The sequence below is a fragment of the Penicillium atrosanguineum genome (assembly GCF_028827265.1).
Source record: "Penicillium atrosanguineum strain IBT 20685 chromosome Unknown utg000002l_segment0_segment0, whole genome shotgun sequence".
In the NCBI taxonomy this organism is placed as follows: Eukaryota; Fungi; Ascomycota; class Eurotiomycetes; order Eurotiales; family Aspergillaceae; genus Penicillium; species Penicillium atrosanguineum.
In genome coordinates, this window is record NW_026623134.1 from 1,509,472 (window position 1) to 1,536,009 (window position 26,538).

General features: G+C 50.3%; 10 protein-coding genes across 10 annotated transcripts; 3 read left to right on the forward strand and 7 right to left on the reverse strand.

The window, feature by feature from the left end:
• Positions 1 to 1,551: 1,551 nt before the first annotated feature.
• Positions 1,552 to 2,136, reverse strand: N7443_002316 (uncharacterized protein; the record flags this gene model as incomplete). The annotated part of the gene is made up of 2 exons (XM_056882372.1): positions 1,552 to 1,974; positions 2,038 to 2,136. 2 exons carry the CDS (start codon positions 2,134 to 2,136, stop codon positions 1,552 to 1,554), a joined length of 522 nt encoding a protein of 173 aa, XP_056744213.1.
• Positions 2,137 to 3,297: 1,161 nt separating this feature from the next.
• On the forward strand, positions 3,298 to 3,720 carry N7443_002317 (uncharacterized protein; the record flags this gene model as incomplete). Its single annotated transcript, XM_056882373.1, has 1 exon — positions 3,298 to 3,720. One exon carries the CDS (start codon positions 3,298 to 3,300, stop codon positions 3,718 to 3,720), a length of 423 nt encoding a protein of 140 aa, XP_056744214.1.
• A 1,433-nt stretch (positions 3,721 to 5,153) lies between these two features.
• N7443_002318 (uncharacterized protein) lies at positions 5,154 to 6,315 on the reverse strand (the record flags this gene model as incomplete). Its single annotated transcript, XM_056882374.1, has 3 exons — positions 5,154 to 5,287; positions 5,344 to 5,940; positions 6,156 to 6,315. 3 exons carry the CDS (start codon positions 6,313 to 6,315, stop codon positions 5,154 to 5,156), a joined length of 891 nt encoding a protein of 296 aa, XP_056744215.1.
• Positions 6,316 to 6,724: 409 nt separating this feature from the next.
• Positions 6,725 to 8,683, reverse strand: N7443_002319 (putative GTP binding protein (GTPBP1); the record flags this gene model as incomplete). The annotated part of the gene is made up of 3 exons (XM_056882375.1): positions 6,725 to 7,035; positions 7,059 to 8,583; positions 8,633 to 8,683. The coding sequence occupies 3 exons, from the start codon at positions 8,681 to 8,683 to the stop codon at positions 6,725 to 6,727; spliced, it is 1,887 nt and encodes a 628-aa protein (XP_056744216.1).
• A 553-nt stretch (positions 8,684 to 9,236) lies between these two features.
• Positions 9,237 to 9,695, reverse strand: N7443_002320 (U4/U6-U5 snRNP complex subunit LSM3; the record flags this gene model as incomplete). The annotated part of the gene is made up of 4 exons (XM_056882376.1): positions 9,237 to 9,271; positions 9,325 to 9,361; positions 9,421 to 9,513; positions 9,573 to 9,695. The coding sequence occupies 4 exons, from the start codon at positions 9,693 to 9,695 to the stop codon at positions 9,237 to 9,239; spliced, it is 288 nt and encodes a 95-aa protein (XP_056744217.1).
• A 533-nt stretch (positions 9,696 to 10,228) lies between these two features.
• On the forward strand, positions 10,229 to 12,490 carry N7443_002321 (uncharacterized protein; the record flags this gene model as incomplete). The annotated part of the gene is made up of 1 exon (XM_056882377.1): positions 10,229 to 12,490. The coding sequence occupies one exon, from the start codon at positions 10,229 to 10,231 to the stop codon at positions 12,488 to 12,490; it is 2,262 nt and encodes a 753-aa protein (XP_056744218.1).
• Positions 12,491 to 12,830: 340 nt separating this feature from the next.
• N7443_002322 (PIG-L family deacetylase) lies at positions 12,831 to 13,846 on the reverse strand (the record flags this gene model as incomplete). The annotated part of the gene is made up of 2 exons (XM_056882378.1): positions 12,831 to 13,495; positions 13,612 to 13,846. The coding sequence occupies 2 exons, from the start codon at positions 13,844 to 13,846 to the stop codon at positions 12,831 to 12,833; spliced, it is 900 nt and encodes a 299-aa protein (XP_056744219.1).
• Positions 13,847 to 17,855: 4,009 nt separating this feature from the next.
• Positions 17,856 to 19,481, forward strand: N7443_002323 (alpha-arrestin; the record flags this gene model as incomplete). Its single annotated transcript, XM_056882379.1, has 1 exon — positions 17,856 to 19,481. One exon carries the CDS (start codon positions 17,856 to 17,858, stop codon positions 19,479 to 19,481), a length of 1,626 nt encoding a protein of 541 aa, XP_056744220.1.
• Positions 19,482 to 20,876: 1,395 nt separating this feature from the next.
• N7443_002324 (FAD-dependent oxidoreductase) lies at positions 20,877 to 22,196 on the reverse strand (the record flags this gene model as incomplete). Its single annotated transcript, XM_056882380.1, has 2 exons — positions 20,877 to 22,124; positions 22,179 to 22,196. The coding sequence occupies 2 exons, from the start codon at positions 22,194 to 22,196 to the stop codon at positions 20,877 to 20,879; spliced, it is 1,266 nt and encodes a 421-aa protein (XP_056744221.1).
• A 1,941-nt stretch (positions 22,197 to 24,137) lies between these two features.
• On the reverse strand, positions 24,138 to 25,784 carry N7443_002325 (integral membrane protein TmpA; the record flags this gene model as incomplete). Its single annotated transcript, XM_056882381.1, has 1 exon — positions 24,138 to 25,784. One exon carries the CDS (start codon positions 25,782 to 25,784, stop codon positions 24,138 to 24,140), a length of 1,647 nt encoding a protein of 548 aa, XP_056744222.1.
• Positions 25,785 to 26,538: the final 754 nt, after the last annotated feature.

Here is a 26,538-nt window from a genome sequence, read left to right on the forward strand (position 1 = left end):
ACTTGATTAGGATGCGGTTGATTTAGGCGCTCTGGAGAGCGATGGCTTTTTTGAAGCTATTCAAGCTTTTAGCAAAGGTTCATTTTTTTGAAGGTGATTACCCTACGTCCCAGTTATAAGTCCGTTGAAATTCGGCTTACTTTCACTTACTTTAACCGCCTCGTTACACTCCCACTGACTCTGGTAATTGTAGGCTTAGTTGAATGGCTTTGCATCACTTCCTATTGAAAGCCGTCGGCAAGCACGGCAACACTTGCGCGACACGCTGCTTAAACTCCGTGAGGATAAATCCAAGGCGAATCGATACTTCATTCCGCTGGACACGGTCAAAAATCACTATCCTATGCAAACGGCCAACTTCTCGGATTTCTACTGTTCGCTAGAGCACGCCCAGAATGTACTTCTACCAATATCTCCCTGGTAATGATAGAGATGGCTGACCATCTTCAAAGTGTTCTGCAATTTTGGGTCTTCCCGAGTCACCTAACTGGCGCATCATTCCAAGCGTTTACAACGGCCGCACGTCCAGCCTGAATGTAGAGCCGGCTTTGATCCGCCCGCATGGTGTCTTCAAAGATGAGACCGGGGTATACGTTTTCTCACCAACTAAGAAGTTGGACATGGAACTTGAAATGGGGTCTTCATTCCCATGCCCCTAGAGTCTGGTCAAATTCTTAATATCAAGAATGCCAAAGATCATATCTTTGGCTTCGTTATTTTGAATGACTGGTCAGCGCGCGATATCCAAGAATTTGAAATGGCACCCCTTGGTCCGTTCCATTGCAAAGGGTTTGGAACTTCTATATCCCCGTGGATCGTGATTTGGATGCACTTGAATCGGTCCAGAGTGCTGTTACGGTTCAACAGGATCCTGCTCCGTTATCTCATCTAAAATGGAAAGGAGATGCAGATGCTACTTTTGATATTAATCTCTCCGCTCGTGTTATGAGTAAGTCACTTCCATTTGCAAATGTAGGCCTGGGCTCACCGGATTAGGGAATGGGAATTCATGCCGTCTTACAGACACCAACCTTAATGAGCTATATTGGACCCCCTTTCAGCAGCTTACTCACCTTGCAAGTGCAGGTGAGCGCCTTAGCACAGGTGATATATTTGGAACGGGGACTATTTCCAGTGCCGTATGTCACGTTCGCACCTATAATCCGCACCATCCCACGTTAGATTTTGCTAACCTTGAATTCTTCAGCGGACGGATGATAAGGGAGAAAATTCAGGTCTGGCGTGCCTTATAGAGCGCTCGCTTCCGCATCATTCACGGTCGAATTGAAGGAAGACGGAATTGTCTGGTTTGAAGATGGCGACGAGGTTATCATGGAAGGATATTGCATCAACAATGCAACCGGATTCAATTTTGGATTTGGACAATGCCGGGCAGTTGTTACCCCAGCCGCAAAGCTAGATCTGCAATAGAGCGTCTCATCTCGATGTCGCCATCTATTGCCTCACACATAGATATACTACGTATAATTATTCTTCTCATGACATCAATATCGACATTTAGGGCTCGAAATTGAGGGTTGAATTAACTGTCTATGATTTCTCCTCCCTCTCAGCAACAACATCCCCAAACTCCCCAACCTCATACAAAAGCGAAGGTTTCAGTCCAGCAATCTTCCAGCGTCCATCAATCTTGATATACCTCTGCTCCATGTAGGACTTCCCATCACTCGTCTTATCAACTTGCTTTTTCAAAGGGTGAGAGCCCTGAATCCACCTCCCATGTCCCGCGATCTGCTGCCATTGAACCACAATCTCGCCAGCTGAAATAGACCTAAAATAACATTGACCCAGCAGATGCTGCGTGAGAAGTTTCTCGTTGGCCAGTAACTTAGGTGATAGGATCTCGGCGATGAAGTCGTCTGGATTGTAACTCTTATATGGGATTGTCTCTGAAACGAGTCGGTAGTCGACTTCGATTGTGGGGGCAACTACTGCGTGGAGACGTTCGGCATCCTAAGAATTGTTATTATTGGCCGGCTTGGGGGCTTTATATCATATCAATCGCGATCGGAGAACCTTTTGATCGTAACCGTCGGCAAAAGTGCGCGCTGTCTGGACAATGGCGATATAGTCGCGGAATTCGAGATTCTCGGGGATGTAAAGCTCAAAGGTCATCGTGGCTGAGGTTACCGATCATATGATTATTGACTTTTTTATGCCACATGGGGTAGACTAGAAGGAAAGCTACAGCCTTAAAAACATGGAAGAGCTTATTTCAAATATCAGAGTGCGGGGGAGGGGAAAGCTCATGTTCGCATCGGCGAAAGTGGCCAAGTGGGCAGGCCGAGCAGTAGGCCTTTCCGATCTTATGTACGGTCAGTGGTTGTCATGTGGAACCTTGGAAAGTGGGGGTGAGTTGAGTTCCAATATTGGTCAGAAATTGAGAAGGGTGTATTAGACAGTGTGAAAATTTAATGTAGATTAGAGGAATTTGGAGGGAGAGAGACTTGAGAAAGGTATATGCACGTGTGATTTTCAAAGCCTACTTCAGGGCACTAATCAGGTCGGTATTTCGTCGTCCAGGCACATATGTAAGTGGGCAGCTAAGTGTAGGAATTTGGACAACATAGTGGAACGGGAGAAATCTAATTCCGCGTTTCTAGGGACGGACATAATCTTCCTGCCCACGGCCCGTAGGTGGGTCTAGGCATGCCTATTATGGGCGACAATAGGCAGAGCTAACTATTTCAGATATTCTTTTCTAAGCCTAATTGGTTCCGAGATCTCGACTATTAGAAATCATACATCCCAGTCGCTATTATGTTTTACTTACCAAGGTGAAAGGCTAGGGGCCAGTAGGACTATTATGAAACCTGCAGAATCTAAAACCCGTTCCAGTGGCTATCAAAGTCTGAGATGTAACCGTGTTCCATAGGCTAAGGACTCTGTTGTCTCGGCTGAAACCTGGCCCCCAAAGCCTTACCAGGCGCCGGGTGGGGCAAGGCTGAGCGGGGGCCAAGCTTAACTAAGCTTCAAGCCTCCCCAGCTTTTGCACTTTGATACTCCTCTCTGACTTGACATCCTCGAAATTATTCCTTTCACTATAAGATGGCTGGAATCTCTACTATTTCAATCGCATCAGACAAGAAAGAGCCAGTGAGGCCCAGTCTCACTCATTTGCTTCTTCTCCAAGCCATACTTTCAGCCCTGCTGGCCTACCTTGTTGTTTCCACTCACTCACATTACCCAGAAGAGTCTCGAACCTGGTTTCTCATCAAGTTTTTACTGTCGGTCTGCTTGCTGGTTTTCTTTGCTTTGCAATCGCTGGCTTGAGCAATGCCGCTCCCATTTCTGGCGAAGCTGCCTCCTTTGCTGTCCGAAAGCCCCGAAGGTACCGAAGTGGCGGAGTATTCCAACCAGGCCAAGCTCGTGAAGAGGGTCAACGTGAAACTTTTTGCTACTGCCCTCGCTGCTCTGGGTAAGATCTCCTATACGGCGTGTGTTGCGGATATTGAGCCAACGACCAAGGCAGCCATCTGCATACATACGCCCACTCACCCTGTTGTTGTCCAAAACCATAATGATAGGCCCTATCAGGCGGTTGCCTTCATTGGAACTGTTATCAGTGCTGTTTCTGGTATCATTCGCAGTCTTGTCGGTCCTGATGGGCTCGGTGCCGACCCTCGTCTCCCTCCGCAGCTTATCAGGATACTCCAATTCTTGTTGCCCACAGTAACAAAGTACTACTCACGTCATTGATATCTTGACAGCACCTCGCATAGAGACTTTGCCCCACAGAATTGCGGTAGAGTTGGCACTATTGCCTCCAATTTTCGTGTAAGCTGCTACACTTTTGGATATTAGAATTATGAAGTATCCACTCGAGAAACAGCATGAAATATTCTTTCTGTGCTGCAAAAAAAAGTTTGAGAGGATCTTCCCCTGACTGATCGCAGTGTCTATATTGATCACTCTTATTTCAAGATCTAGGATCAAATGTGGTACTACTTGATCCACCGTCTCTTGATTTCACCAATATTCTTTTTGGTTGAAACAGCATGTCGCGTTTGAACAATGCCTTTCTCGAGTTGTTGACGACGTACCGATAATATTCGGGACTATGAGCTTGCTATTCATATTCGCAGAAGAATCAAGAATAGACATGATTATAATTTAAAGCAGCCCTAAGCCGAGAAATAACAAAAAGAACGAGAGAAGAAGAATAGGAAGGGAGATAAGGAGGACTATGATCACCGAAAGGAAGAGAACAGGGAAAGAAAACGGTAATGACTGAAGCCTAGAAGGATTACAGGGAATGAAGGGTGTAATGCACTTGAAAGCTTTGGAGGGAAGTGGAATGATATACATAGACGATACAAGTGTGACGGGAGCAGAGGCTCTTTAAATATTAGAAAAAAAGGCCTAGGGTGGTTCACCACCAGATAGAAGGACCTCTCTATTTTTGTGATACGTGGCTACAATCGGACAGAGCAAAGGCTAGAACACGACGACATCCATGATTGCCTGCCCTGAGTACCCTGAATGAAGGATAAGCTGATCCCTGAGCACATAGTAAAAGTGGATTATAGGTGAATCACGCGGTTATTCAATGACTAAGATTTGGGTAAATAGAACGCTTAAAATGGCGTCAAAACTAGACATTTTCGGCGCCCAATTTACCGTCACCTAGCGTTGTGGTGTAAAGTGCTAGACATACGGAAAAGACTCTTGCATTCTTTGATTGAGCGCGGAAACCCATTTTGCTTACAAGTTGGATGTACAGTCCATTTTCCCTCAAGCTTGGTCAGATAATGGCTAGCGGTCTGAAACGGTCGTAACACCTCAAGAGGCAAAACGACTTCCAAGGTTAGATCGAGCCCCCTTAGCTTTTGCGGATTTATGTGTGATTGTATTAACATAGCAAGAGCCCTCGTACATCAGTATTTGAATTTTGGCGGACAATCGTCCTCTTCCTCAATACGCGATCATCGCTGAACACTATTCATAAAACGCCTTAGACCCCAGTAGCAGGTAGCTAATTTACCCACAGATCACACAAGTATAACCAAAACTTCAATTGGGTACTAATACATTGCAAATTGATACCGAGAGGGAATTGAACATTAATCATAAAAGGATTCACAGCCTGCACGTAAAAACACATCAAAACATTCACCCATCCAGATGTGCGCCTACTGGGTGGACTGCTTGCTGCTGTGGGGGTGGACAACCTTCTTCAAACCCTCCTTCATCTTCGACATAGCACCCTGCTTGCCATTACTTCCAGATGATTTCTCGCTATCCTTGGAGGAGGCAGACTCGCCCTCTATACCATGATTAGCACCGCCCATAACCCACGATTGATCTACAAAGAAGACTCACTCGAATCTGACTTTCCCTTCGACCCCTGCTTCCCCTCCTTCTCAAACTCGGCGGCAGTGTGCGCCGCGTGACCATCCTGAGGTCCCTTCAGCGCCTCCTTGCTAACACCGTGATCCTGCATGATCACAGCCGTTCCACGACGGCCCGCGTCCATCTGTTGCTTGGTCTTTTCGGGGTCCTCGGCCTCGCGCTGCTCCTTGTTCTCGGACTTGGAGCTATCGATCTTGGAGCTATCGGCCTTGAAGCTATCGACCTTGGAGCTGTCGACCTTAGAGCTATCGATCTTGGAGCTAGCGCTGGTGTCTTCGGCCAGGGTGGAAGACGGGCCGGCGGCAGCAGTGCTCGAAGTGGAATGAGTAGCAGCGGTGGAAGAGGGTGCATCCGTTGTAGCGGAGGTTGAAGGTGCACCCGTTGTAGCGGAGGTTGAAGGAGCATTGGCAGTAGCGGTGTTTGAAACAGCGTCGGTAGTAGATGTTGTGATGGGTTCATGGACAGTAGAGCTAGCGGCGGGCTGGGGGATGCTCTTCTGGGGTTGACCGTCTAGCTTGGGCTCTTGGGGGGCAGTACTGAGGTCTGAAATGGGGGCATCGGGTTGTTCTGGGGATTAGATTGTTAGCACGTTCAAGTCGTGGTATGAGTCGTTTAGCCTGTCGCTGAGGGGCTAGGTGTATATGCAGGAAATTCAGAAAAGGTAGTGTGATGTATGGGATATGCGTATTATACATTGGTGTATGATGAGGACGGGAGTTTGGATCGGAAATAGCAGTTGAACATGACTGGGTTGGAGGTGGATAGAACTGAAGATAACATACCGTCTCGGTTGCCAGCGTCGTAAGGATCATTGGCAGCACCTGTGCCCTGCACGCCGGAGATGGGCTCATCGTGGGATTGCTGGGCCTGTCGAGATTGAGCATCATTGTCGCCCCAGATGGCGTGGGATGCGTTATTGATAACCTTGTTAACTGTCTCCATATTTCCTAAATGGGTGGTTGATGATATGTGATGGTATAGTTGAGGAACAAAGATGGAGAGCGGGGAAGAAGAAGTAGAATCGATGAGGTCAAGGACGTATTGGGGGGAGGGGTGGTTTGAATCCTTGGGTCAAGATTATTGTACTAAAGTGGAAGACCTCTGCTCCACGGAGGTCGAGCTTCTTAAGGGCCAGATCGATGAACTACGTCAGAGGAACACATGGCATCACAATCCCGGCGGTGTATTGAATCATTGGAGCTTGAATGGATGATAACTGCATTGGGGGTGAAACGTGGGAAGACTCCCGCCGATCATGGCATCATCCGACGTCATGTCACGTGCCGTGATACGCGGGATGGATCCCAAGAGTACTATAATAGTAATAAATAGAAACGCCAGGGTATCCATATCACGTAGTGTCACCTTTGGTGGCGCTCAGGGGCCGTGCGGGGTCGTAGCCAATGCTCTTTACGATTCCCAGCCCTTTCGTCTTGCCCTCTCGGAAGAGTACTCGGTCGCCCGGAGCCAAGAACTCGGGGCGTTGTATGAACCGGAAGGCGACTAGAGCCCGATCGCCAGTTCGAATGAAAGGGCGGTCTATGTCGATGACAGCACAGGTTTGGCTGACGGCTCCTACGTGGAGCATGGCTTGGTATCGAGGCTTGATGGTGGTTGCATGCGAAAGAATCAAGACTGGATCCATGTCAACAAACATCATCCCTGTACATAGAAACGTGACTTACCTTCAGCGACAAACTCCCGGTACACCTTTGGAGGATTCTCCATCTTTCGTAATACCACCATACCCTTGCGAACTTCTTTTCGACGAACGCGCTTCAGCGCAAAGGATCCGGACTGACCGGCAGAGCAGGCATTCACCTGGATTCGTTTTCGTTCGATAGTTTTGATCGTCGTAGTGGTGAACTGACCCAGGGAGTCGGGTCCAACGACCACTGAGTCGCCTGCATGAATGACGCCCGACTTGACCACGCCTGACACGACCGTGCCCACATGAGGAACGGAGAAGGTGTCGTTGATAAGGAACTCAAAGGGACCATCCTGATCGTAATGTCCGCGGTGAGGAAGAATATTCAAGAATGTTCGGACGAGTTCCAAGTTCTCGCCAGTAACGTTGGAAACCTGGAAAATTGGGCAAATCCGCTGGCTGACGAACTGCGTGGCCGTGTTGATGGTTTCCTCCATGTCCTTTACGAAGATTGGGATCTTCCGCGCACCGGGCGACTTGAGGATCTTGGACAGTTGAGACAGAGTCTCCTGAAGAATCTGGGGCGGGCAGATGTCAATCTTAGTGACAATAACCATGACAGGGACATTCAGTGCCAGCGCAATACCGAGATGCTCACGACTCATACCAATTAGCCCATTGTTGGCAGCCACCATGAGCAAGCAGTAGTTGGGGCTGCTGCTGAGCATGCCGAAGACGGTAGTGCGCAGATAACGCTCGTGGCCAGCCAGGTCAGAGAAGGAAATAACTTTAGCGGAGCGTTTTCCAATCTCCTCCCAGGAGAGTTTCCGCCCCTGGGCATTCGTGACGATCTCGCCGTGGCTGTCAAAGCCCATGATTTCCATGCCCACGGAGCTGGTCCGGCCGCTCTCAATTTCGTGCTTGTGTCGGAAGAGGTTGACTCGAGCGCGACCACGTCCATCGTCAAGTCCGCCTTTTACCAGGACTCCGAGCATGGTACTCTTCCCCGCGTCGACATTGCCCACGACCGCAATGCGGACCTCCCCCACTTCCTCCACATTGGTAGTATTCTGGCGGACTAGGATCTTGCCCCAAGCGCCTGGTATCCGATCGTTGGTTACTGGTGCCTCTTTCTCGCCGCCGACATTGTAGGTCATGAGGACGCGGCAATGTGCGGGGATGGTCTCGGTGGCCTCATTCAGGCGCCGGAGTGCCGTTTCCCATTGAGGAATGTCGAACCCCATTGAGTCTCCGCCATCCTCCAGTCCCAGATCAAATAGCGTCTCTCCATGACCTTCGTCCATTCGTAGTTGTATTGTTTCGGCTAGGTCCTTCAAACTCTCTTCGGGAGCGTCCCCGGTGCCGAGCAGGAGGTCCTTTAACTTGACCGTGCGTGGGGTATCGGACAGACCAAGAGAGTCCAGTATGTCGAGTTCGGCATGATCCTCGACGTTATGCGACGCTTCAGCGGTGCCGGTAGAGTATCCGCTGTCGCGCGGCGCGGTGTAGGCGGAGCGCTGCGCTTGCTGCTTATCGGCATACTCGGCGAACTCGCTGAGAGCCTGGGGGAGATGTGAGTGAGGAAAGTAATCTGGCGCAACGAATACATACGATCTCGCCTCGTTTCCTTTCTTCGGCGTTTAATTTTGTGTTGTTCGGCATGTTTGGGTGCGGTGGAAGGTTCAAGGATGAGGGACGATGAGTCGCGTTCTTGGGGTAGTGACGTTACGGATGGGGATAGATTGGATCGCCTTCGTTTCGGCGCAAGTCAGACCTGTATTCGTGTGATCATGTCTTGTTCCGTCGGAAAAAAAAGACAGAAAGGAATTATGGAAGTGAGGTTTGAAGTTGAACTGAGAAAGTACAAAAAAGGGAGACCGGGGCAGCTTTATCGATAACCTTAGCTCGGGGTCGAGTCACTTGCTTGAGTCATAGATGCGCTTCGCCCATCTGCGCATCATCCGCCTCGATCATGCTGCGCCCCAAATGTCTCGCTCTAGAAACCCATAGAGACTATAAGAAGCGCTATGACTCAGGTACTAGAATCAGCCTTGCGGCTCCGCCAGGGAGGGGCTACGGGACACAATCTGGATGGATGGGTTCATCGCCATTTCATGGTCTCATATCTATGCGACTGGTATTCGGATGGTATCTCATTTTTCCTTCGCAGTAGCTGCTCGCCAGACGCCGGTTCCTCTATCAATTCGTGGGCCGATCAGGCCTGGGGGGAGATCAAAACGACGGAATCACCTGGAAACCATCAGTTAACATCCAACAGTAGATTAGCCTAAAGCATGGCTCACCTCGCACAAAAAGCATTTCCTCCTGTTTCTTGATTGTCTGTTCATACAAGTCCTAGGTTAGCGTCCAGAGCCCTTAAACCGCCGGGGATTCCTTACCCTTGTGGTCTCCTGCTCGTTCTCATCCTCCTCTACCACGTAGATGGTCTCTTCCACATCGCCAAGGACAAGGTTGCAGTGGCTGTCATATGCCTATAATGTCGTTATGGTCAGTGGACAGGTCAGGCAATTGCGTGACAGGGTAGGCTCACGTGGAGGCGGCCCTTGAGTTCACGGTCGCCGCGCAGCTTCACGAAGACAATCTCGTCCAGTGAGAGGCGCACAAGGTCCAAGGGTTCTGAGACGGATGCGCCTGTATCCTCGTTGTCGGCCATCTTGAGTTGTGGAGGAGTGGAATCACAATGTCGATTCGGGCACAGCAAACGCGGGCGTAGCGAAATCAGCGCGAGCTCTGCCGGTTGCTCAATTAGGACTAGCGTGGGTAGGATGAGTCAGCTATGCTACCCCGGCTTCTGCCTCAGGCAGTAAATGCCAAATATGGGGCGCACGATGGATTTTATGGGGTTACCCGCCCCTCCACTTGTCAGATGTATACTCTGGGCCTGAAGATCCTCTCGATCGAATTGCCAGACTGCTATTCCAGGTATCCGATGTAGTCATAGATAGCCACCACAGTATCAACTTCTGAAAATAGAAAAACATCTAGCTCTGGTCCCCCGTAACCCAAACATTCTGCAAGTCACTGCTACCTGAGGGAAGGTCTGACCGTCACCCGCCGCCCCCTCACCAGACAATGCAGCCAGAAGTACCGACTACAGACCGGGGTCGATGCACACCCCCTCCTCTTTCCAGCCCCTGTCCGTTTTCCTCTTAGCATCTTACGATTTTCATTCTCTCTCTATCCATCATGCGGAGAGTTACGCTTGCTGGTGAGAGGCTCTCTTCCCACGGTCTTTGCTCGCGACCGTTAAGACCAGAACAATACCTCATGAACCGCCGAGGACTCCTGAATCTCGGTCTCATCGGGCCAAGACAAGTCTCGTCTGCTAGTCAGTCACCTCAATTACACGTTCGTCTGTTCGATGGTTCTCAGTCCCGCAAGACACGTCCTCGACGACACTTCCTTTTCCACGAATTTACTACAACGGGCAGACTATGGAACTCGTCTCCAGAGTCAATCGAGACAACACGCAAGGCAGACAACGTGATCCTTCCGACCTGGAATTCACCAGAGGAGGAGGCAGAATATGCAACCAAGTTCTTTCAGGTGCTTCAAGATGGTCAGCCGGACCAGATGATGACAGCAATGACTGACCTACGGTCGGCGGGTCTGGTCGGAAGCTTGCCCCAGACCATGTTCGTCGAGGCGTTCAACCAACTCTCTCCCGCATATTTTGTGGAGCCATTCCGCGACCTCCACCATCCCCTACATACCTGGTCCACTCTATTGAATGGGCTGAAACGGGTCGAAGAGATCTTTGATGATTTTGTAAGAAATCTCTTGACAATCACTCACTATCGAGTTGCCGGAGATAATCTGCTTGGCCTCGCGGAATACACACACCTCTTGGACTGCGCCCAGTCTATGGGGAATGGCCCACTTGCGGATGATATTTGGAAGTCCATGGAGGAAGTAGGTGTTAGTCCGGACGTGCAATGCTACAATCATTACATGGGAGCGCTCGTCTGGGACCACTGTTATACTGGCCAGGAGGCTTTCAGGTTGCGAATCCTGCCCCGTCACTATTACAAGCGGCGCATGGAGAGTCGTGGCGTCGGATGGCAGGGCTACGGCACTGGTGGACTGAGTGTAAGAAGGAGAGTAATGAACATATTCAGCCAAATGCTCGAGAGTGGGCATGTTGCCGACGAGCGCAGCTACATTAATCTTATGCTTGCAAGTGCTCGCGTTGGTCATGGCCCGGGTTTCAGACAAGTTTTGATCGAAATTTGGAATCTCAAAGTCAATCTCCTCAAGCGGGAGGATCACTCGGAGGTACAGATGCCGCCAACGCGGTATGAGCCATGGTCTGCACTTCACCCGACCGAGAATCTTCTCTTCGCGATCGCCCATGTCTTTGGCACCAATAATGATATTCCTGCCGCTGTTCAGACAATACAGTTCATTGCCGAGAAATACGATATTCCCATCACACCTCGAGTCTGGCACGAATTGTTCGAACGAGCTTACGTGTTGAGCCGGATCAGAACCACTGAGACCACACAGGAGCAGCAAGCCAATGATATAGGACGAGTATCGATGCAGGTGGTACAATCAATATTCAGCACAATGACCTCCGAACCCTACAACGTCAAGCCAACTGTCCAAACCCACCGCTTCATGATGAACATTGCCATCGATAAGGGTAATTTAGAAGATTGCAAAACCCACTTGACTGCAGCCTATGACATTTTGAGCGAAACCCGACAAAAACAACACCAAGCACGCACCATTGTGATGAGATGTCTCAACCCCGTTCTCGACGCTGCCAAAAAACAACGGCAAAGGGGACTCCCCGTCGACCAAAATCTTTTCCAATCACCGATCCTCGCCAACGCAATACACGCATACGACCTCCTCCGTCTCGAGGTCTACCAACAGGCATACCTCATCCGCCGTGCAGTATGGCTAATCGCCCGCGTGCCGCAGTGGAAAGACACACCCGACAACAAATGGTTCTACCAAGAGCGGCCCAAGATAATGGAAGAATGGCAAGACTTTCTACCCGACCGGAAACGCATCTTCTACGACGAAAACTCCGGCTTCATGGACATGAACGGGCCTACTGGGTTCAAAGACCGGCACTGGCATAACGAGTCGTATATTCCCATCCGCCGAATGACAGACCATGAGACCTTGTTCCAGCGCACTGAAGCACTCGCCTTTTCTGAGAGTAGGGAGTGGCGTGGTATCCTCAAACTTTTTTCCGGGGTGGATACGACTCGCGCGCCACTGAACCGCCTGTTTCACTTTGAGCGGCAACGTTCTCCCAAGTTTAAAGCTATGCTGAAAGAGTTGCGGGAGAATTGGGTGGAGTATCCTGAGGATCATCTGCTTTCTACGGCGAAGAATCCGAGTGCTGGGTTTTATGGAAAGCTTGCTGCGCTGGGGTTGTTGAAGTCCAAGGAACGGGGCATCTTTCTCTTAGATGACAGGTCCTGGATTTGAAACCAGCGCGAGTTGAACGGCTGGGATTTATACTTTTGGTGGGTCGATTCATATGATACCCCTGTTTTGATATCGACTTGCATACTTCTCGTTGCATTTGCATCTGTCGGAAATACACTTATGTATGATCAAAATGCATTTATATTCTCATGACATTATCAAAACCAAACCATGGAAGTTGGAGTATGTTCAATATACCCGAAGGGATCTTGTAGAAAATGTATTCAAAATCAATGGACGCTATCTGTCGTGTCATATACAAGTGAAAATGTGAGACGGGTCAAGGCAATGAATCACTCAAATCCAAATGATCCTCAATCCATCCAAATCCAAGATCAGCCTAAACCTTCTCCCTCTTCAAGTCATTAACAGTCATATACCGACCGATAGTAATCCAACCCCACCGGAACCAGACCATCTGACTCTGATGCCCCTTCACCATAGCCGACTGAGCAGTCATCCACTCCCCAATCGAACTAACAAAAAGCAGCCTCGCCGGACCAACATCTGCTTTCTTCTTCGTCGTCAGCCCAGTCCAAAGATTACTCCAAGCCCCTTGCAGCATCGACAGCGGCGCATCAAGAACACCTGCGTATTTCCGCCAGATTGGAAGCGAAGTCAAAGTGTACAATGTAATTGGGCTCGCGAAGCCCGCTTTATCCTTCATCAACACGCGAATGAAATGCAAAGCCCCGTGGTATAGAGAGCGGTGGTTCGGGTGGTTGCTGACGCCGTGTTTGTCAAATGTGAGGAGGACGTCGATGGTTGCGGTGGGTGCTTTGTCCGGGTTGGGTTTGCTGCCTTTGAGGCTGGCAGCGAGGTCAGGCGCGAAGGCGGATGCGAGGAGGGAGGTTATGTCTTCTTCTTTCCAGTATTCTTTCATGCCGTCTGGGAAGCGTTTTGTGTCTTCGACGACAAAGACGTCGGATTCATCGCGGATGCCGAGTTGGAGAGCGCTCTTTTGGAGTTCCTTTTTGCGGGTTTCCCCGAGGCCATCTGCATCGCCTGAAGAGAGGTACAGTTAGTTTTGTTTTGGTGTTTCCGACGTCTTCGCGAAAGATGTTGGTTTTCGGAGTAATGTCCTCGGCCGAGGCCGTTTCTTTGGGTTATTTGCGACGTACCTGTGCTGAAGCAGAGAATCTTCAGGTGGTTTCCTAGCTCTGGCTGGGTGAGTGCGAGCACTGTCGGCGCGAAGAACATGGCCTCGTCATCCGGATGGGCGATTAATAGACAGATGCGCTTGTTAACGAGTCTGGGGAAAGAGCGGGTGAAAGGTGAGATCGAGGTCGAGGACATGGTCCAGAACGCGATGACGGCGGCAATGGCCACAGCGATGGAAACCAGATTGGAGAGCATGGTGGATAAATATGCGATAGAGAGGCGAGTGTTGTACTAATTCGAGTTCTATGCCGGGGCTCCTCGTCTCGAAGCTATCTTCTCGACAATTCCAGTGGAACGGTCAATGTTTCTCGTATTGTTTTGAGCGCTCAAGCGCTGGGTTCGAAGAGGCTCGGGCAGGTGTCAGGATTTCAATTGTGGATCAGAGCGTGCAGAAAGTCAAGACATAGCAGTGGGGAATGCGCGGACATCCCACTTCGGCTTTGAATGGACGCGCCGGGGTCGGACTGGTCGGGAGTGAGGAGGTAGTGGTGGGATGTTAGTTGAATGGACACCAGACCCATGATCGTGACTCTTGGGAGTCCATAGAAAAAAGACACGGTGGCAGGACGCTCTTCCGGAAAAGGGGAAGCTCAGACTTGAGATTCTGCTGCCGGGCGATCCCCCGGATCACGTGTCAGGGGTTCATGCATCGACCCTTTTTGACCTTATCGACATTCACAAAGCTATTGGTTATCTCGGTTGTTTACTGGTTTAAAATCCGATATCTAGATCCGCCATGTTTGCTATTTCGTTGTTTAAGGTTCGGGATCGGGATATCCATCTCCGAGTCTGCTTTTAGATAGACCTAGGACCCTGGACGATAGCCTCAAGATAGGTCGAAGGGGTCTCGCCTCGTCTCCGGAAATCAATAGAAGAATCTACCGACATAAATCATGCTGTGTGTTTGCAATAATAGAACAAACAAAGCTATATCCCGTGGTACTCTGCTCCGAACTAGAAAGGGACTCAACCCTAACAAGGTAACCGATGGAACGTGTGTCACAATGAGGCTCAGACACCGATTAGGTAGGTAAGACTCATCCGATGACACCGTCCTCACCTTTCGTCGGCAGTACCTTCCAAATCGGTCGAATCGCCAGAGTCCTATGGATATGGAACGTGGAACGTGGACACACATTCTGGCATGACAGCGCGGTGGAGCACGGAGTTGGAGAGGAAGAAATCTCTGCCGGCCCTTAACAAGTCAGCCGTATGAGTCCCCGGGCAATGTCGAAACACCATTACCTACAGGAAATATAAACGTACTCCAATGACCTAACAATTATCTAAAACGGAATTTCAGAATCTCAGCACCTACCATGTAAGATGTGAGATGATCCTCCCGAAACAAATCCCTCCACACGGTAAACCGACTAGAACCCGGCCCGGGGCTCTCGAAACAATCACGAAGCCCAAGTTTCCCGACGGACAAGTGAAAAGAAATAAAAATAAAAATAAAAAAGAGAAGAAAAAAAAGTAGAAATCGCCGAACGGGGCTCAGCGGCGACTACCAATGGCCAGGACGGCCCCATCGCGGTTGGTTAGCCACATCCACCGACGGAGCGGTCAACTTTTACAGAATCAACCAGGGACTGTGGCAGAGCGGGCCAGTGGCATCAATTTTAAGCATCACGCTGCCCCGGCCCGAGTATAAACTTTGGAGGTGGATATACCCGAACAGAAAATTTCTGCTCTCAGGGGGCCCGGGAGGTTTCCTTGATTTTTGTGAGAGTTCAGACGCAATTTGCAATTGCAATTGCAATTAGACTACAAAGTGCATAAAGAATGGCGTGGTAATGATTTCAGTTCTAGGAAGATGACGCGACACCAATCCAGTAAGATAATTGAATCAAGAGTCAGGGCTGATCTGAGGGGGTTCTCCGAGATCGACCCGGATCAGGAAGTCCGTTGGAGGGCCAAACGTGCCCCTCGCACGCCATCCATTGGCTGCCACACTCGATCTCTAGTGGTATAGTCTCTGAGCCTCTGAGCCTCTAGTTGTCTATAGTCATCTCTAGTCATCTCTAGTCTCTCCTTTCCTACATAGCGTGGGTTTGAGCAGAATTCCCGCTGGTTTCTCTCATTTGCCATAATCGGTTACTGTACGCGACAATGAAACAGTAGGGAGGGGCCACGGGGATCGACAGATCGCGTCGAGAGGTCGGGGGACCGGGCTGCACCGCATCCATACGATGGGCCGGTGCTGTTTCGCATCATGGCGTGATCGGAGACGGAGACCCTTCACCTGCATCCTTCACCGCAGGATGTATGCTCCGTCGGGGATGAGTCAATGACGCTCGAGCCCTGGAACTCAAGGCGGGGGGTTTCTTCAGAACGTGTTCTACATGGGTATGGATGCAGGGATTGTATGGAATGCAGTGTGCATGGACCATGCGATGTGATGCGAAAGCTGCTGAGGTACCTGGATCGAGGTACCTGGCGATGGAAACTGTTAGGTAATTAGTGCGAGTAGGGAGTTTGATGATTCGTGGAACGCAGCTGGGACCGAACACGGTGCATATCTTGACAGCTCCCAGGGCTACGATCGGATGGATGATCATGGAGCTTCTACCATTCAATGTCTATACTCGCACCACAGCGGACGACAATACAGCATCATGAAGCCATCTGTGCCCCGCAAAAAACAGTGCGGGGTCACGAGAGATCTTTCTAAACCCAAACAGGACAACGGAGTGCAGACGAAGCCGGCGAGCAAAACTTTTCCGGTGGAGCGCGCGCAGGGTCTTTGCACGCGTTGGTTTTGCCCGAAGCGGAAAAGCGGTCGAGAGAGGATCTGCCACTAACTAAATCAGGTCCTGTATGGGATGGTAATGTGCTCGTATTTAAACCGTATTGTATCAAACACTGCCCGTAAAGGCTTCGGCTCGCCGCTGTTTGCGCCACGTGACGATTCCCAGTGGCAGCTGATGCGTTCCTCTTCGTCGCGGCTTAGTCGGCAAGCTGGCGCACTCCGACCCTCTTGCGGCCAGCTAGGCTTGTCTCATTATGGCACGGAATATTATCGAATGCTGATTCATCTGGGCAGGCTAGAACGGCACGCCTAGGTTCACCTGACCGGAGACGACGCCGCGGCATTGCTCATCCGGGGTAGCACTGTAGTACTGTAGTACCTTCTGCGTAGGGCCGATATAGTCCCGGCCGTATACCCCACCAACGGGCACATGCGAAGGCCGAGTACCTACGGAGAATAGTATGGGAGATCTCCCCCTCCGACCGGGGAGGTAGCCGACCGTGACTCATGCAAGGTTGCGCACGGTCTGATGGCATCAGCATCACTGGAGAGTCTAGAGCGGTGATCGCAAGATGATGCCCACATGAAACCTTGGATGTGGGGAACAACGCAGCCAGGCTGGCGTCAGGCGATCCCCGATCCATGCCCATTCATGACCATTCGTGTGTGTTGTGCTCGGGCGAGAGCCTGTTGGTTCACGGGCCCAGGACCGGTGCCGAAATGCCGACGTGGTCTAACACGAGACCTGGAATCGATTTGAAATTAGGAAACTTACGAAAGATCAAGACTCAGGAATCAAAGACTAGAGACATCGAAATAGCTAGACAAAACATCATAAGACAAAAGACACACAAATAGAACCAGGTAAAAATAGGTAAAACCGCCCGGCGATGGTTTCCCTACGAGAAGATCTATAATAAGGACAAGGACCTTGTGTGTGTGGTGTGTGAGAGAGCGTGTGTAAAATACCGCGTAAATAGCCGTAAATCTGAGTGTAACGGTACTGTGCGCAACCCCAATGACGTTTTTACGCCCCACTGGATTCTAATTCGTTTTCTTTTTTCATTTTTTTTTAAAAAAAAAAAAAAAAGAAAATTTCAAATTTCTTTCCATTTCGATTTCCGTGTCTAGAACAACGAATAGCGGAGCCGTACCTGGTCTTGCTTTGGGACAAAGTGGACACCATACAGAAAATTTTCTTAGTTTCTTTGAAGTTTTCCACGGATTCGAGCCCCGTTTAGGCTTGTGGCACCTGATGGAGGGTTCATAAGGAACGGTCGTTCCTGTTACTTGCTCGACTTTAGCTTCATACTATGTTCTACCCTGCTTTTACTCCATACCATCGTACTGAGTCTCGAACTACATCTCAATCTACATCCTGAACTACATCTTGAACTACATCATCATTTACATCATTCAACGCTCATATCCACGGATCCAACTACATCCAAGATGCCGGGCCGTCTGATCCCCAACTTTGTTCGGGGCTCTGGCTCCCTGCACTCATCTCTCGCCTCCACTCCGGCTCACTCCAATTCATCCTCAACTACTTCCGTCAATGAGATTCCAGCCCACCCGGTAGGCAAGAAGTCTGCGCATGCCACCCCGGATCGTGCCCGCTCCCCAGAACGTCGCCTGTCATTCTCCATGGACCACTTGATCCACCCCCACCGGGACCACAGCAAAGACAAGGAAAAGCGCCGCAGCCTCGTGCGCGCCGGTCGATCCAAGGAACGCATCACCAAGGATGAGATGGCTCTGCCTTCGGCCAAGCTCGACGTTCTGGTGGAATCCCCGCCTCTGGTCTGCTATGGCAACCCCTCCACCTCCACTGGCGCATTGTTCTCGGGCCGCCTGCGTATCGCCGTCGCCGAATTGGCCCACACGGTGACTCTGAACCAGTTCGATGTGCGCCTCGTTTGCAAGACTTCGACCAAGAAGCCCGTGTCTAGCCACTGCCCCAACTGCGCCACTCGCACTGATGAGCTCACTCGCTGGAACTTCCTTACCGAGAACCTCAAGCTCACCCACGGAGACCACGACTTCCCCTTCAGCTACCTCTTCCCTGGCCACTCGCCCGCTTCGTGCGATGGCGCTCTTGGCAAGGTCGAGTACTTCCTGCTCGCCCACGCTCGCAGCACTGCCGGCGAGGAGTTCAGCATCAAGCTGCCTCTGAACCTCCGCCGCGCTCTTCTCGCCGGAAACGACAAGTCCTCCATTCGCATCTTCCCTCCCACCAACCTGACTGGACGCATCGTCCTTCCCTCGGTGGTGCATCCCATCGGCAAGTTCCCCGTGGAGATGACCCTGAGCGGCGTTGTCGACAAGGGCGAGGAGACTCAGACCCGCTGGCGTCTGCGCAAGATGATGTGGCGCATCGAGGAGCACCAGAAGATTGTCTCCACCGCCTGCCAAAAGCACTCTCACAAGATCGGCGGCGAGAACAAGGGGGTACTCCACCAGGAGACCCGTATAATCGGCCACAACGAAGAGAAGACTGGCTGGAAGACCGACTTTGACACCGCGGGCGGTGAAATCGGCATGCAGTTTGAGGCAAGCATCAACCCTACCACCAACCCGGTTTGCGACATGGAGGCCCCCGGTGGCCTCGAGGTCAAGCACAACCTCGTCATCGAGCTCATTGTGGCTGAGGAATTCTGCCCCAACCGCAACACCCGTCTGATCACTCCCACTGGTGCCGCCCGCGTCCTCCGTATGCAGTTCAACCTTCACGTCACGGAGCGCGGTGGTCTCGGCATCAGCTGGGACGAGGAGATGCCCCCAGTCTACGAGGATGTCCCCGCCAGCCCTCCTGGTTACACCAAGCTTGACGACACTGCTAGCGTCATGGAAGACTACCAAGGGTCCCCTCTGCCTCTGCCGCAGTACGATGAGCTTGAGCGAATGGATTCGCTACGCCTGGATAGCGATTCGACTCACTCGTCCGCCCCTTCCTCCTCTCGTGGACGTGTTCGCTTTACAGTTGACGATCTTGTTACCGATCACACCCCTCCTCCCTCTGAACCCGCCTCTCGCGTTCCCTCGCGCACTCCCTCTGTCGACTTATCACGCCAATAAAACTTTCCACTTGATGGTCTGAAAATCATCGTTCCACATGACTTTACGATCTCCATGACCCAAAGAAAGACTCTCCTCGCCATTTCCTACTTATTCAACATTCAACGTTAATCACCTTCACCGAGGATGATGCCTTATGAACCTCCAATTCTTTGATTTTCAGCGGCGTTTATGACACCGAGACGGAAAAGAAAAAACCTTTTAAGGCTGAAGGACCAAGAAACAGAATATCTGGCTCAGTCGCATTTCTCTTCGCTTGGACGGACCGGCTTCGTTCCACCCTTTGCATTATACCCATCATTCGCTTCAACTGTGAATTTCTTTTTCTATCTTCTATGGATACTTCCGGATTTTGATTCCCCCTCCTGTTCTAGAAAATCGATTCATTCCCAAGGGATGAATACTCTACTCATATCTGATATCTAATGCAATGACTTAAATGTCCATCGTCCTCTTTGTATACTGTAGACCTTCTATATATTCTGCCTACAGACCTTGACATCCACCAAGCCATGTTGTGTGAGGTGAAAATAACCTCATCGCCAGCGACCCGGCCCCACACTAATTACATATCAGAAAACACAAAGATCCAGCCACAACCTTATCGCCGCTTGGCCTTTGCCATTGCCAAGATGATCGCGCATAGATAGTCGCGTAGATAATGAGCGTGGCTGAAGTATCAAGCACGGACCAAGGTAAAAGATATCGAGATAGAGGATTAATCGAGACTTACCCTGCGCTGTAAATTTATCAGCGGGGAACTGCACTAGGTCCACCTTGTATCAAGAGTAGTGCAAGCTTCGGAAGTAAGAAAGGGGTGGAGAAAAGAAACTAGAAACAAAGTCATCCAGGATGATCTTTTCTTCGTGCTTGTTGTTTTGGGATGTCCTGTATTAAATAAGTGATTTCTTTTTCAAATCAGACGATATCCTACTAACGCTTCCGAGCACCCCTGAAGCCTAGAGAGCCATTTCCGTATAATAATTTGAATATACTTTTATCTCACACCATGGCAATATCCAGTTCCCACGCCTGTTTCCGCTTCCATCGTGGCCCTGGAGTTAGGCAACCTTTGTGGAAAAGTGATAGGAAATTTACCTAGGTCATGGGATTGGGGATGGTTATCTCACCCTATGGCGGATTGAATCTCGCAAGGGCATTGATTGGATGTCAGTTCTGAACCATCTGCAGCTCATATCGCGAAGCATAGCTTCATGGGAATACAAATAGGAAAATTTAATAGAACGTGTCTTTCAAGTAGCATCTTTCAGATGTCTTCAAGGACTGGTGTTATGCAGAGGATTGAAATATTAAGTCTGTCAACATGTGACTAGTATACACAAGTCAAGGGCGAAGAGAAAATCCCAGAAATAAGACGAAGCTCAGAAAGTAACATCACAGCTCCACTTTGTCAATATCGTAAACCAGGTGTCCCTGTCTCGCCCCCTTCAAGTCCAGTCCTAGGAGCCATGATATGTTCAATCCAACAGACACTTTCATCTCCTTGAACCAAAGTCCCCACGAAGTAGACTTCTTTCGCATCTCGCCGTTTTCCGTAGCCATCTTGAATATTTCATTAACACGAGGCCTGCGAATGGCATCATATTTCTCGAAAACATCGCACAAAGGCCGTGTCTCATCTTTGAGGAGACGGGAAAGCAAGAAGACATCCTCAAGCGCCATCGAAACGCCCTGTCCAGCATGCGGCGACATGGCGTGGGCCGCATCGCCAACCAAGACACAACGGCCTTTGGACCACGCTTTTCCGAGAGGAAGGCGGTAAATGGGATAAAACTTGACAACAGAGGTGCTGCTGACAATCTTCTTCAGCATGTTTCCCCAATCACCCTGTGCATTCTTCAAGACATCGAGAAGCATGTCTTTGAACCCCTGCACCTCCTCTTTCCCATGTACCTCCCATCCATCCCGACTATCCCCAGATTCGGGAAGTGGAACTTCTTTGGTGAAAAACCAGAACAACTCATCTTTAGAAGCTGTGCAGGGATTCAAGGCCATCATTCCTTCTTCCGTCAAGGTCGCCTCAAGCCCAGAGATCTGATCCATAACCTCCGACGAAACAGTCTCAGCCGGAACAATTGACATGATGCCCGACAGACCCGAGTACTCCGCCATCTGAGTTGGATCGATATGCGTCCTCCGCACAAAGGAGTGAATCCCATCACATCCAAGCAACAAATCCGCCGAATCTGTGTCCCCATCCTCAAACACAACACTAACTTCATCAACACGATCATCAATCTTCACCAGTTTCTTTCCAAACCGAACTGGAATGCCCACCTTCTCAACCTCCTCAAGCAAAACTTCCTGTAAATCCCTCCTCTTAATCCGCAAATACCCGAACCCTGTCTTCCCTCGCGCCCAACCAACATGATCCATCGACCCAACTACATGACCCTGCAACGAGTGCATCGTCAAATTGCGCCCGCCATAACCTCTGCTTACGGCTGCATCGAGGACGTCAAGTCGGTGTAGGAGGCGCAGGCCGTTGGGCTGGATTCCAATAGCTCCGCCTAGCGTTGTGGGTGAGGATCGGAGCTCATAGACTGTGCATTTTATGTTTGTTTGTTGGTGGAGACGGAGTGCTGCTGCAAGGCCAGCGGGGCCGGCGCCGATGATGATGGCCTGCAGGTGGGATTAGTTGGCGCGTGAGGTTGTTGTGGGATTAGAAGATCTTACCTTTCGAGTTTCCGGCATATCGTCCTAGTTTCCTTGGCTTGATTTTGATTTTAATTCAAATGATATTTGATTGATTTTGACGTTCTTTCGATGCGGAAATGTAAGATTCATATACTTTGGTGCTGTCTCCGGGCTCCATGGATGCTAGCCCAAATTGGGTATATCTGGCCGCGGAGCGGAATTCGGATATTCTAGGACTGCGAAACCCTCCCGATGTGTAGCCTAGGCTTCGACAAGGATAAATCGAGTATTCGATTTCGTATCACTCGTCCTGTATGAGTAGATATATAGTTATCCAAGTTTTGTGGGTATTAAAGGCGCCGTGGGTTGTGAATTTCTACTGTTAGGACCTGGAGAGCAGGGCATCGGAACATCTAATCCACATCCATGTTTCACATCCGTTCTCAAACAAATGACTACCGAAATATTGATTTAGTACTATAACAGAACATCGAATCCAGAGTTTTGAATCAGGAACTCAACATAACGCAAAGCCAGAAAGCATTCACTTACTCACTAGACTCAGAACCCGAATATATATACTTGTACCCAATCTGCAGCCTGAGCAAATTTTCTGTTTTAGGGGATCTGAAAACGTTTTTCTTTGAGTCCTTCTCAACTTCTTTTACCTCCTGGACACACAGTGACACAGCAACAGTATTGACACCACAAATAGACCCACCTCTACCACCGCCTATACCGCCTTTCTTTCAATCCCTGAGGCTTTTGCCTTATTCTTATTCATAGGTGTGATAACAAAGATACGAAAGCTATACTATTAGCTACTAGGTATAAAATGAGCTGGATTTAAGGCATTTGAAGCGTGATATTAGCTCGGAGTTCATGTAGTAGGGTATGTGGGGCAGGGGTGTCGATACTTTTGCTGTCTTACTGCATGTCCAGAGGGGCATATGTTTTCGACTCTCACTGTACCCTCTCCACTCTTTGAAAGTCCCATATCAGAGTTACAAAGATTCGCGGTGAACTATGTACATGGTCATGTACGGAAATCTTATTGGCAGATATATATAAAACAACTAGTCACCCTCACGCAGATCTTTCTTGTCTGGCTGAAATCCATCGGCAGATACAGTTCCGCCATCCAAGCGCCCCATAGAATCAACCAGAGTCCAAAGACAAAACTTGGTGCAGTACGAAACGGTCTGTTCGCAATTGACCCCACCATCACACCGTTTTAGTCGCAGCAAAACCTCTCTTTTCTTGTAGTGCATGATACGAGGCTACCGCAAGGCTAAAATTTGGACCCGGACAAAATCAGAATCCAGAAATCTGTATGGCCCTGTCATATAATTTTCCCCATACAAAGTGCGGACAATAGTTGCGGGAAAACCAATTAGCGACTCGGTTGTATGAATCAAAGCTCGGCCCCCAGGGCGATCGCTCGCGGTCTTTGCCTGTTTCAAATGATCACGAGGCTGACGTGACAGGAGCATTGGCATTTCTTCCCACGCACTATTTCTTTCCATGACTCCCATGGTAGAGCAAAGCAAAAGAATCCTTGGATAGCCCACTCTACGCGGCTTTCATACTCGGATACAAATTTGAGCTTCGGAACGTGCCCCGCGCCCAATGATAAGGCCACCCCACCATGTGGATTCGATCGATTTGGAATTCTATGTACGGAGTCATCACGTATCACACGTTGACTTGCAGGTCCCTTTTTGCATCCGTTGCCTACCGGTTGCCCTAACGGGGTATTGATCCTCTTAAACTTTTGTGTGACAGCGACGACCCTCCTTGGAACCCCTGAGATGAAAAAGGAGGACAAGCCCCAGGAATGACTTTTGACCTGACAATGCAAGATGCTAAAAACCCAAACAAGTGCAGACATCGCGAAAGTGTGGTATCAAGCTAAATACAGAAATAACAACCGAAACGCCTGGCAAAGCTATATGCCGGAAAAAAAAAAACGCACAGGGAATAGTGAGAACGAAGAAATCAGGAATCGAAAATCGGACCAAACGCCGGGATCCCTCGCGACTCAAGCTCATACACAATCCTAGCAGTCAGCACAGGGTTACTGATCACGCACACCGCTTCGGCGTCGAACTCTTGGACCTGTCGCTGCACGATAGGCACCATGTCCACACGCCCAACGACATTGGTGTCCATGATGATTGGATTGGCATCCATTTTGTGCACTAGATCTAACACCCCTTGACCGTACGTCTTAAGCGGCGCCCGCGTCTGCCAGAGAACGCGCAGGGCTGGTCGGTTGTCGTCACCCAAGAACGAAAGACAGGGCCCGATGCCAGACCCTGTTGTCACCACAATCACTCGCTTGAAGACTCGCATGGCATACGCGAAGCCATAAATCAACACTCCGCGCTTATACAAATGGCTGGGAGGGTGATTGATTGTTTCAGAGGTCCAATCTCCTGCCTTGGATACCAGGACCGAGAACGATGGCTTTCCGGTTGCACCTGCCGGGGCGGGGTCTGGGAACGTTGCGAACCCATGCCAGTCCCGCAGCGGGTGCTTGGACAGGGAAGTACCCTTGCCAAAGGTGGTGGTGGTGTGGTCGAAGTGCAGACGCACTGCATGAGTGGAGAGGGGCTCGGCCCGCACCGTGACCTTCCGCAGCAGCAACCATGGATGAATGATGGCTGCAACGGTTACCATCAAGAACCAAAAGGCCGGGAGCTCGGCAACAAAGCTACCCATTGATTGGCCCTCGGCTCGGCTGATCTCGTGAGCGAAGAGCATCAAAAGAACTACAAACATCGCGACGACAAGCCACCCAAGAAAACGGTGGGTGAGTTCGAAATGATCGTGACGCTTCATGCGGAACTTGGGGTGGGCCACGACGGCGATCGTCATCAGCAGAACAAGAATGATATAAGCGACTGCAACGGGCGCGGCTGAGAATTTGATGGCTGCTGATGGTGACCAGTACTCATGCGACATCAGACCGACGAAACCGATGTACCACACCAATGCCGTGATACCGCAGCCGCTATGCACCCCACCATAGTGATACACCTTCGACAGCCATTTGCGCAGAGCGTATGGTGCTGATCTCGGCACCGAGAGCACAACTTTGAAGATCGTATTCACCACCAGAGGCTGGCGGGCCAGACCGCAGGCAAGCAAATTGGCTGCACTCGCATTCACCAAGGCAGTAAGTTTGCGGTTGGAAATCATCACATACACGAAAACGCCCATGTTGGCCAAGAAAACAAGGCTGAACAATCGTCTATAGATTGTCATAATGGCATACCGCAACCAAGCCAAGCGCTTCGGCTTTGGCAAAGGTGTCTGGGCCTCGAGGTCGCCCGGAGATTCGAGGTCGGACGATGACATCTCCTTTGAGGGCTTCTCGAGCACCAATGGAGATTCGCCATTGATCAGAGTGACCTCACTTGGCCTGGAAGAGTGATTGATCACTCTTACCACGGCAGCTGGCCGAGCTATCTGTTCATCGATGAGGGTAGCCTCGCTGGGCTTGTGAGAGTGGCCTTTCTTTTTAACAAAATCATCGCTATCGACAAGTGTAGCCTCACTGGGCTTGTGAGAATGAGACGCCATCTTAGTATGGGCCACAGATGAGGGCTTGGTCATAGGGGTTTTCTCCGAGTCCGACATGGTTGTTGGTCCTGCAGCAGAAAGAGTTGAAAAGAAGACCGAATGGGCGAAGTAAATTGGGAACTTGACTAGTATAATGTGCCAGGCATGTGGTTTTGACAGACCCTCGGAGGACTGAGGGCATCCAACTACCAAGCACGGGCTACCAGTTCGGTCCGTTGTGTCCCCACAGGGGATCTGACCATGATCTGACTCGTTATTCATTTCGCTGCCGCTTGTTTGATCCCGCCGCAGGCCCTCTTTCCAAATTCGTGCACCGGCTATGATCACACAACCTAAATCGGAAAACATTTGGCCGGTCACAGCTTGGCGGTTCACCGTTTCATGGGACCACCTGAGGATCCATTTTCTCAACTCAAGGTTTCGAAGAAGTGTATGACACTACCATGCCGGGTCTAGAATTCCACTGGTCTAGGGAAACGCAATCGGTGCCAATGGGGTCACGGACTGGACTTCCTCCACTCCCTCGTTCCCTCGCCCAGCTCCGGATGACCGCCCACAAAGGGCCATGGCGTCCGGATGGAGACTTGATGGGGCCACGAATCCGTGCTCTAAGATAGCGCAGGAGCTGGATAGTGGGCACATCCATTCATGGAGGCGGGACAGACCGGGAAAGGAAGACATGGCAATGAACTGTCCATTGTTCGTTGAGATGTAACCCAATCACCGGGCCAGCTCCGAACGATCGTCGGCCGAAGTCAGAAACCCAAACAGGCGATTCCTTTTGACCATGCCACTGCGAGTCGCCACTAGA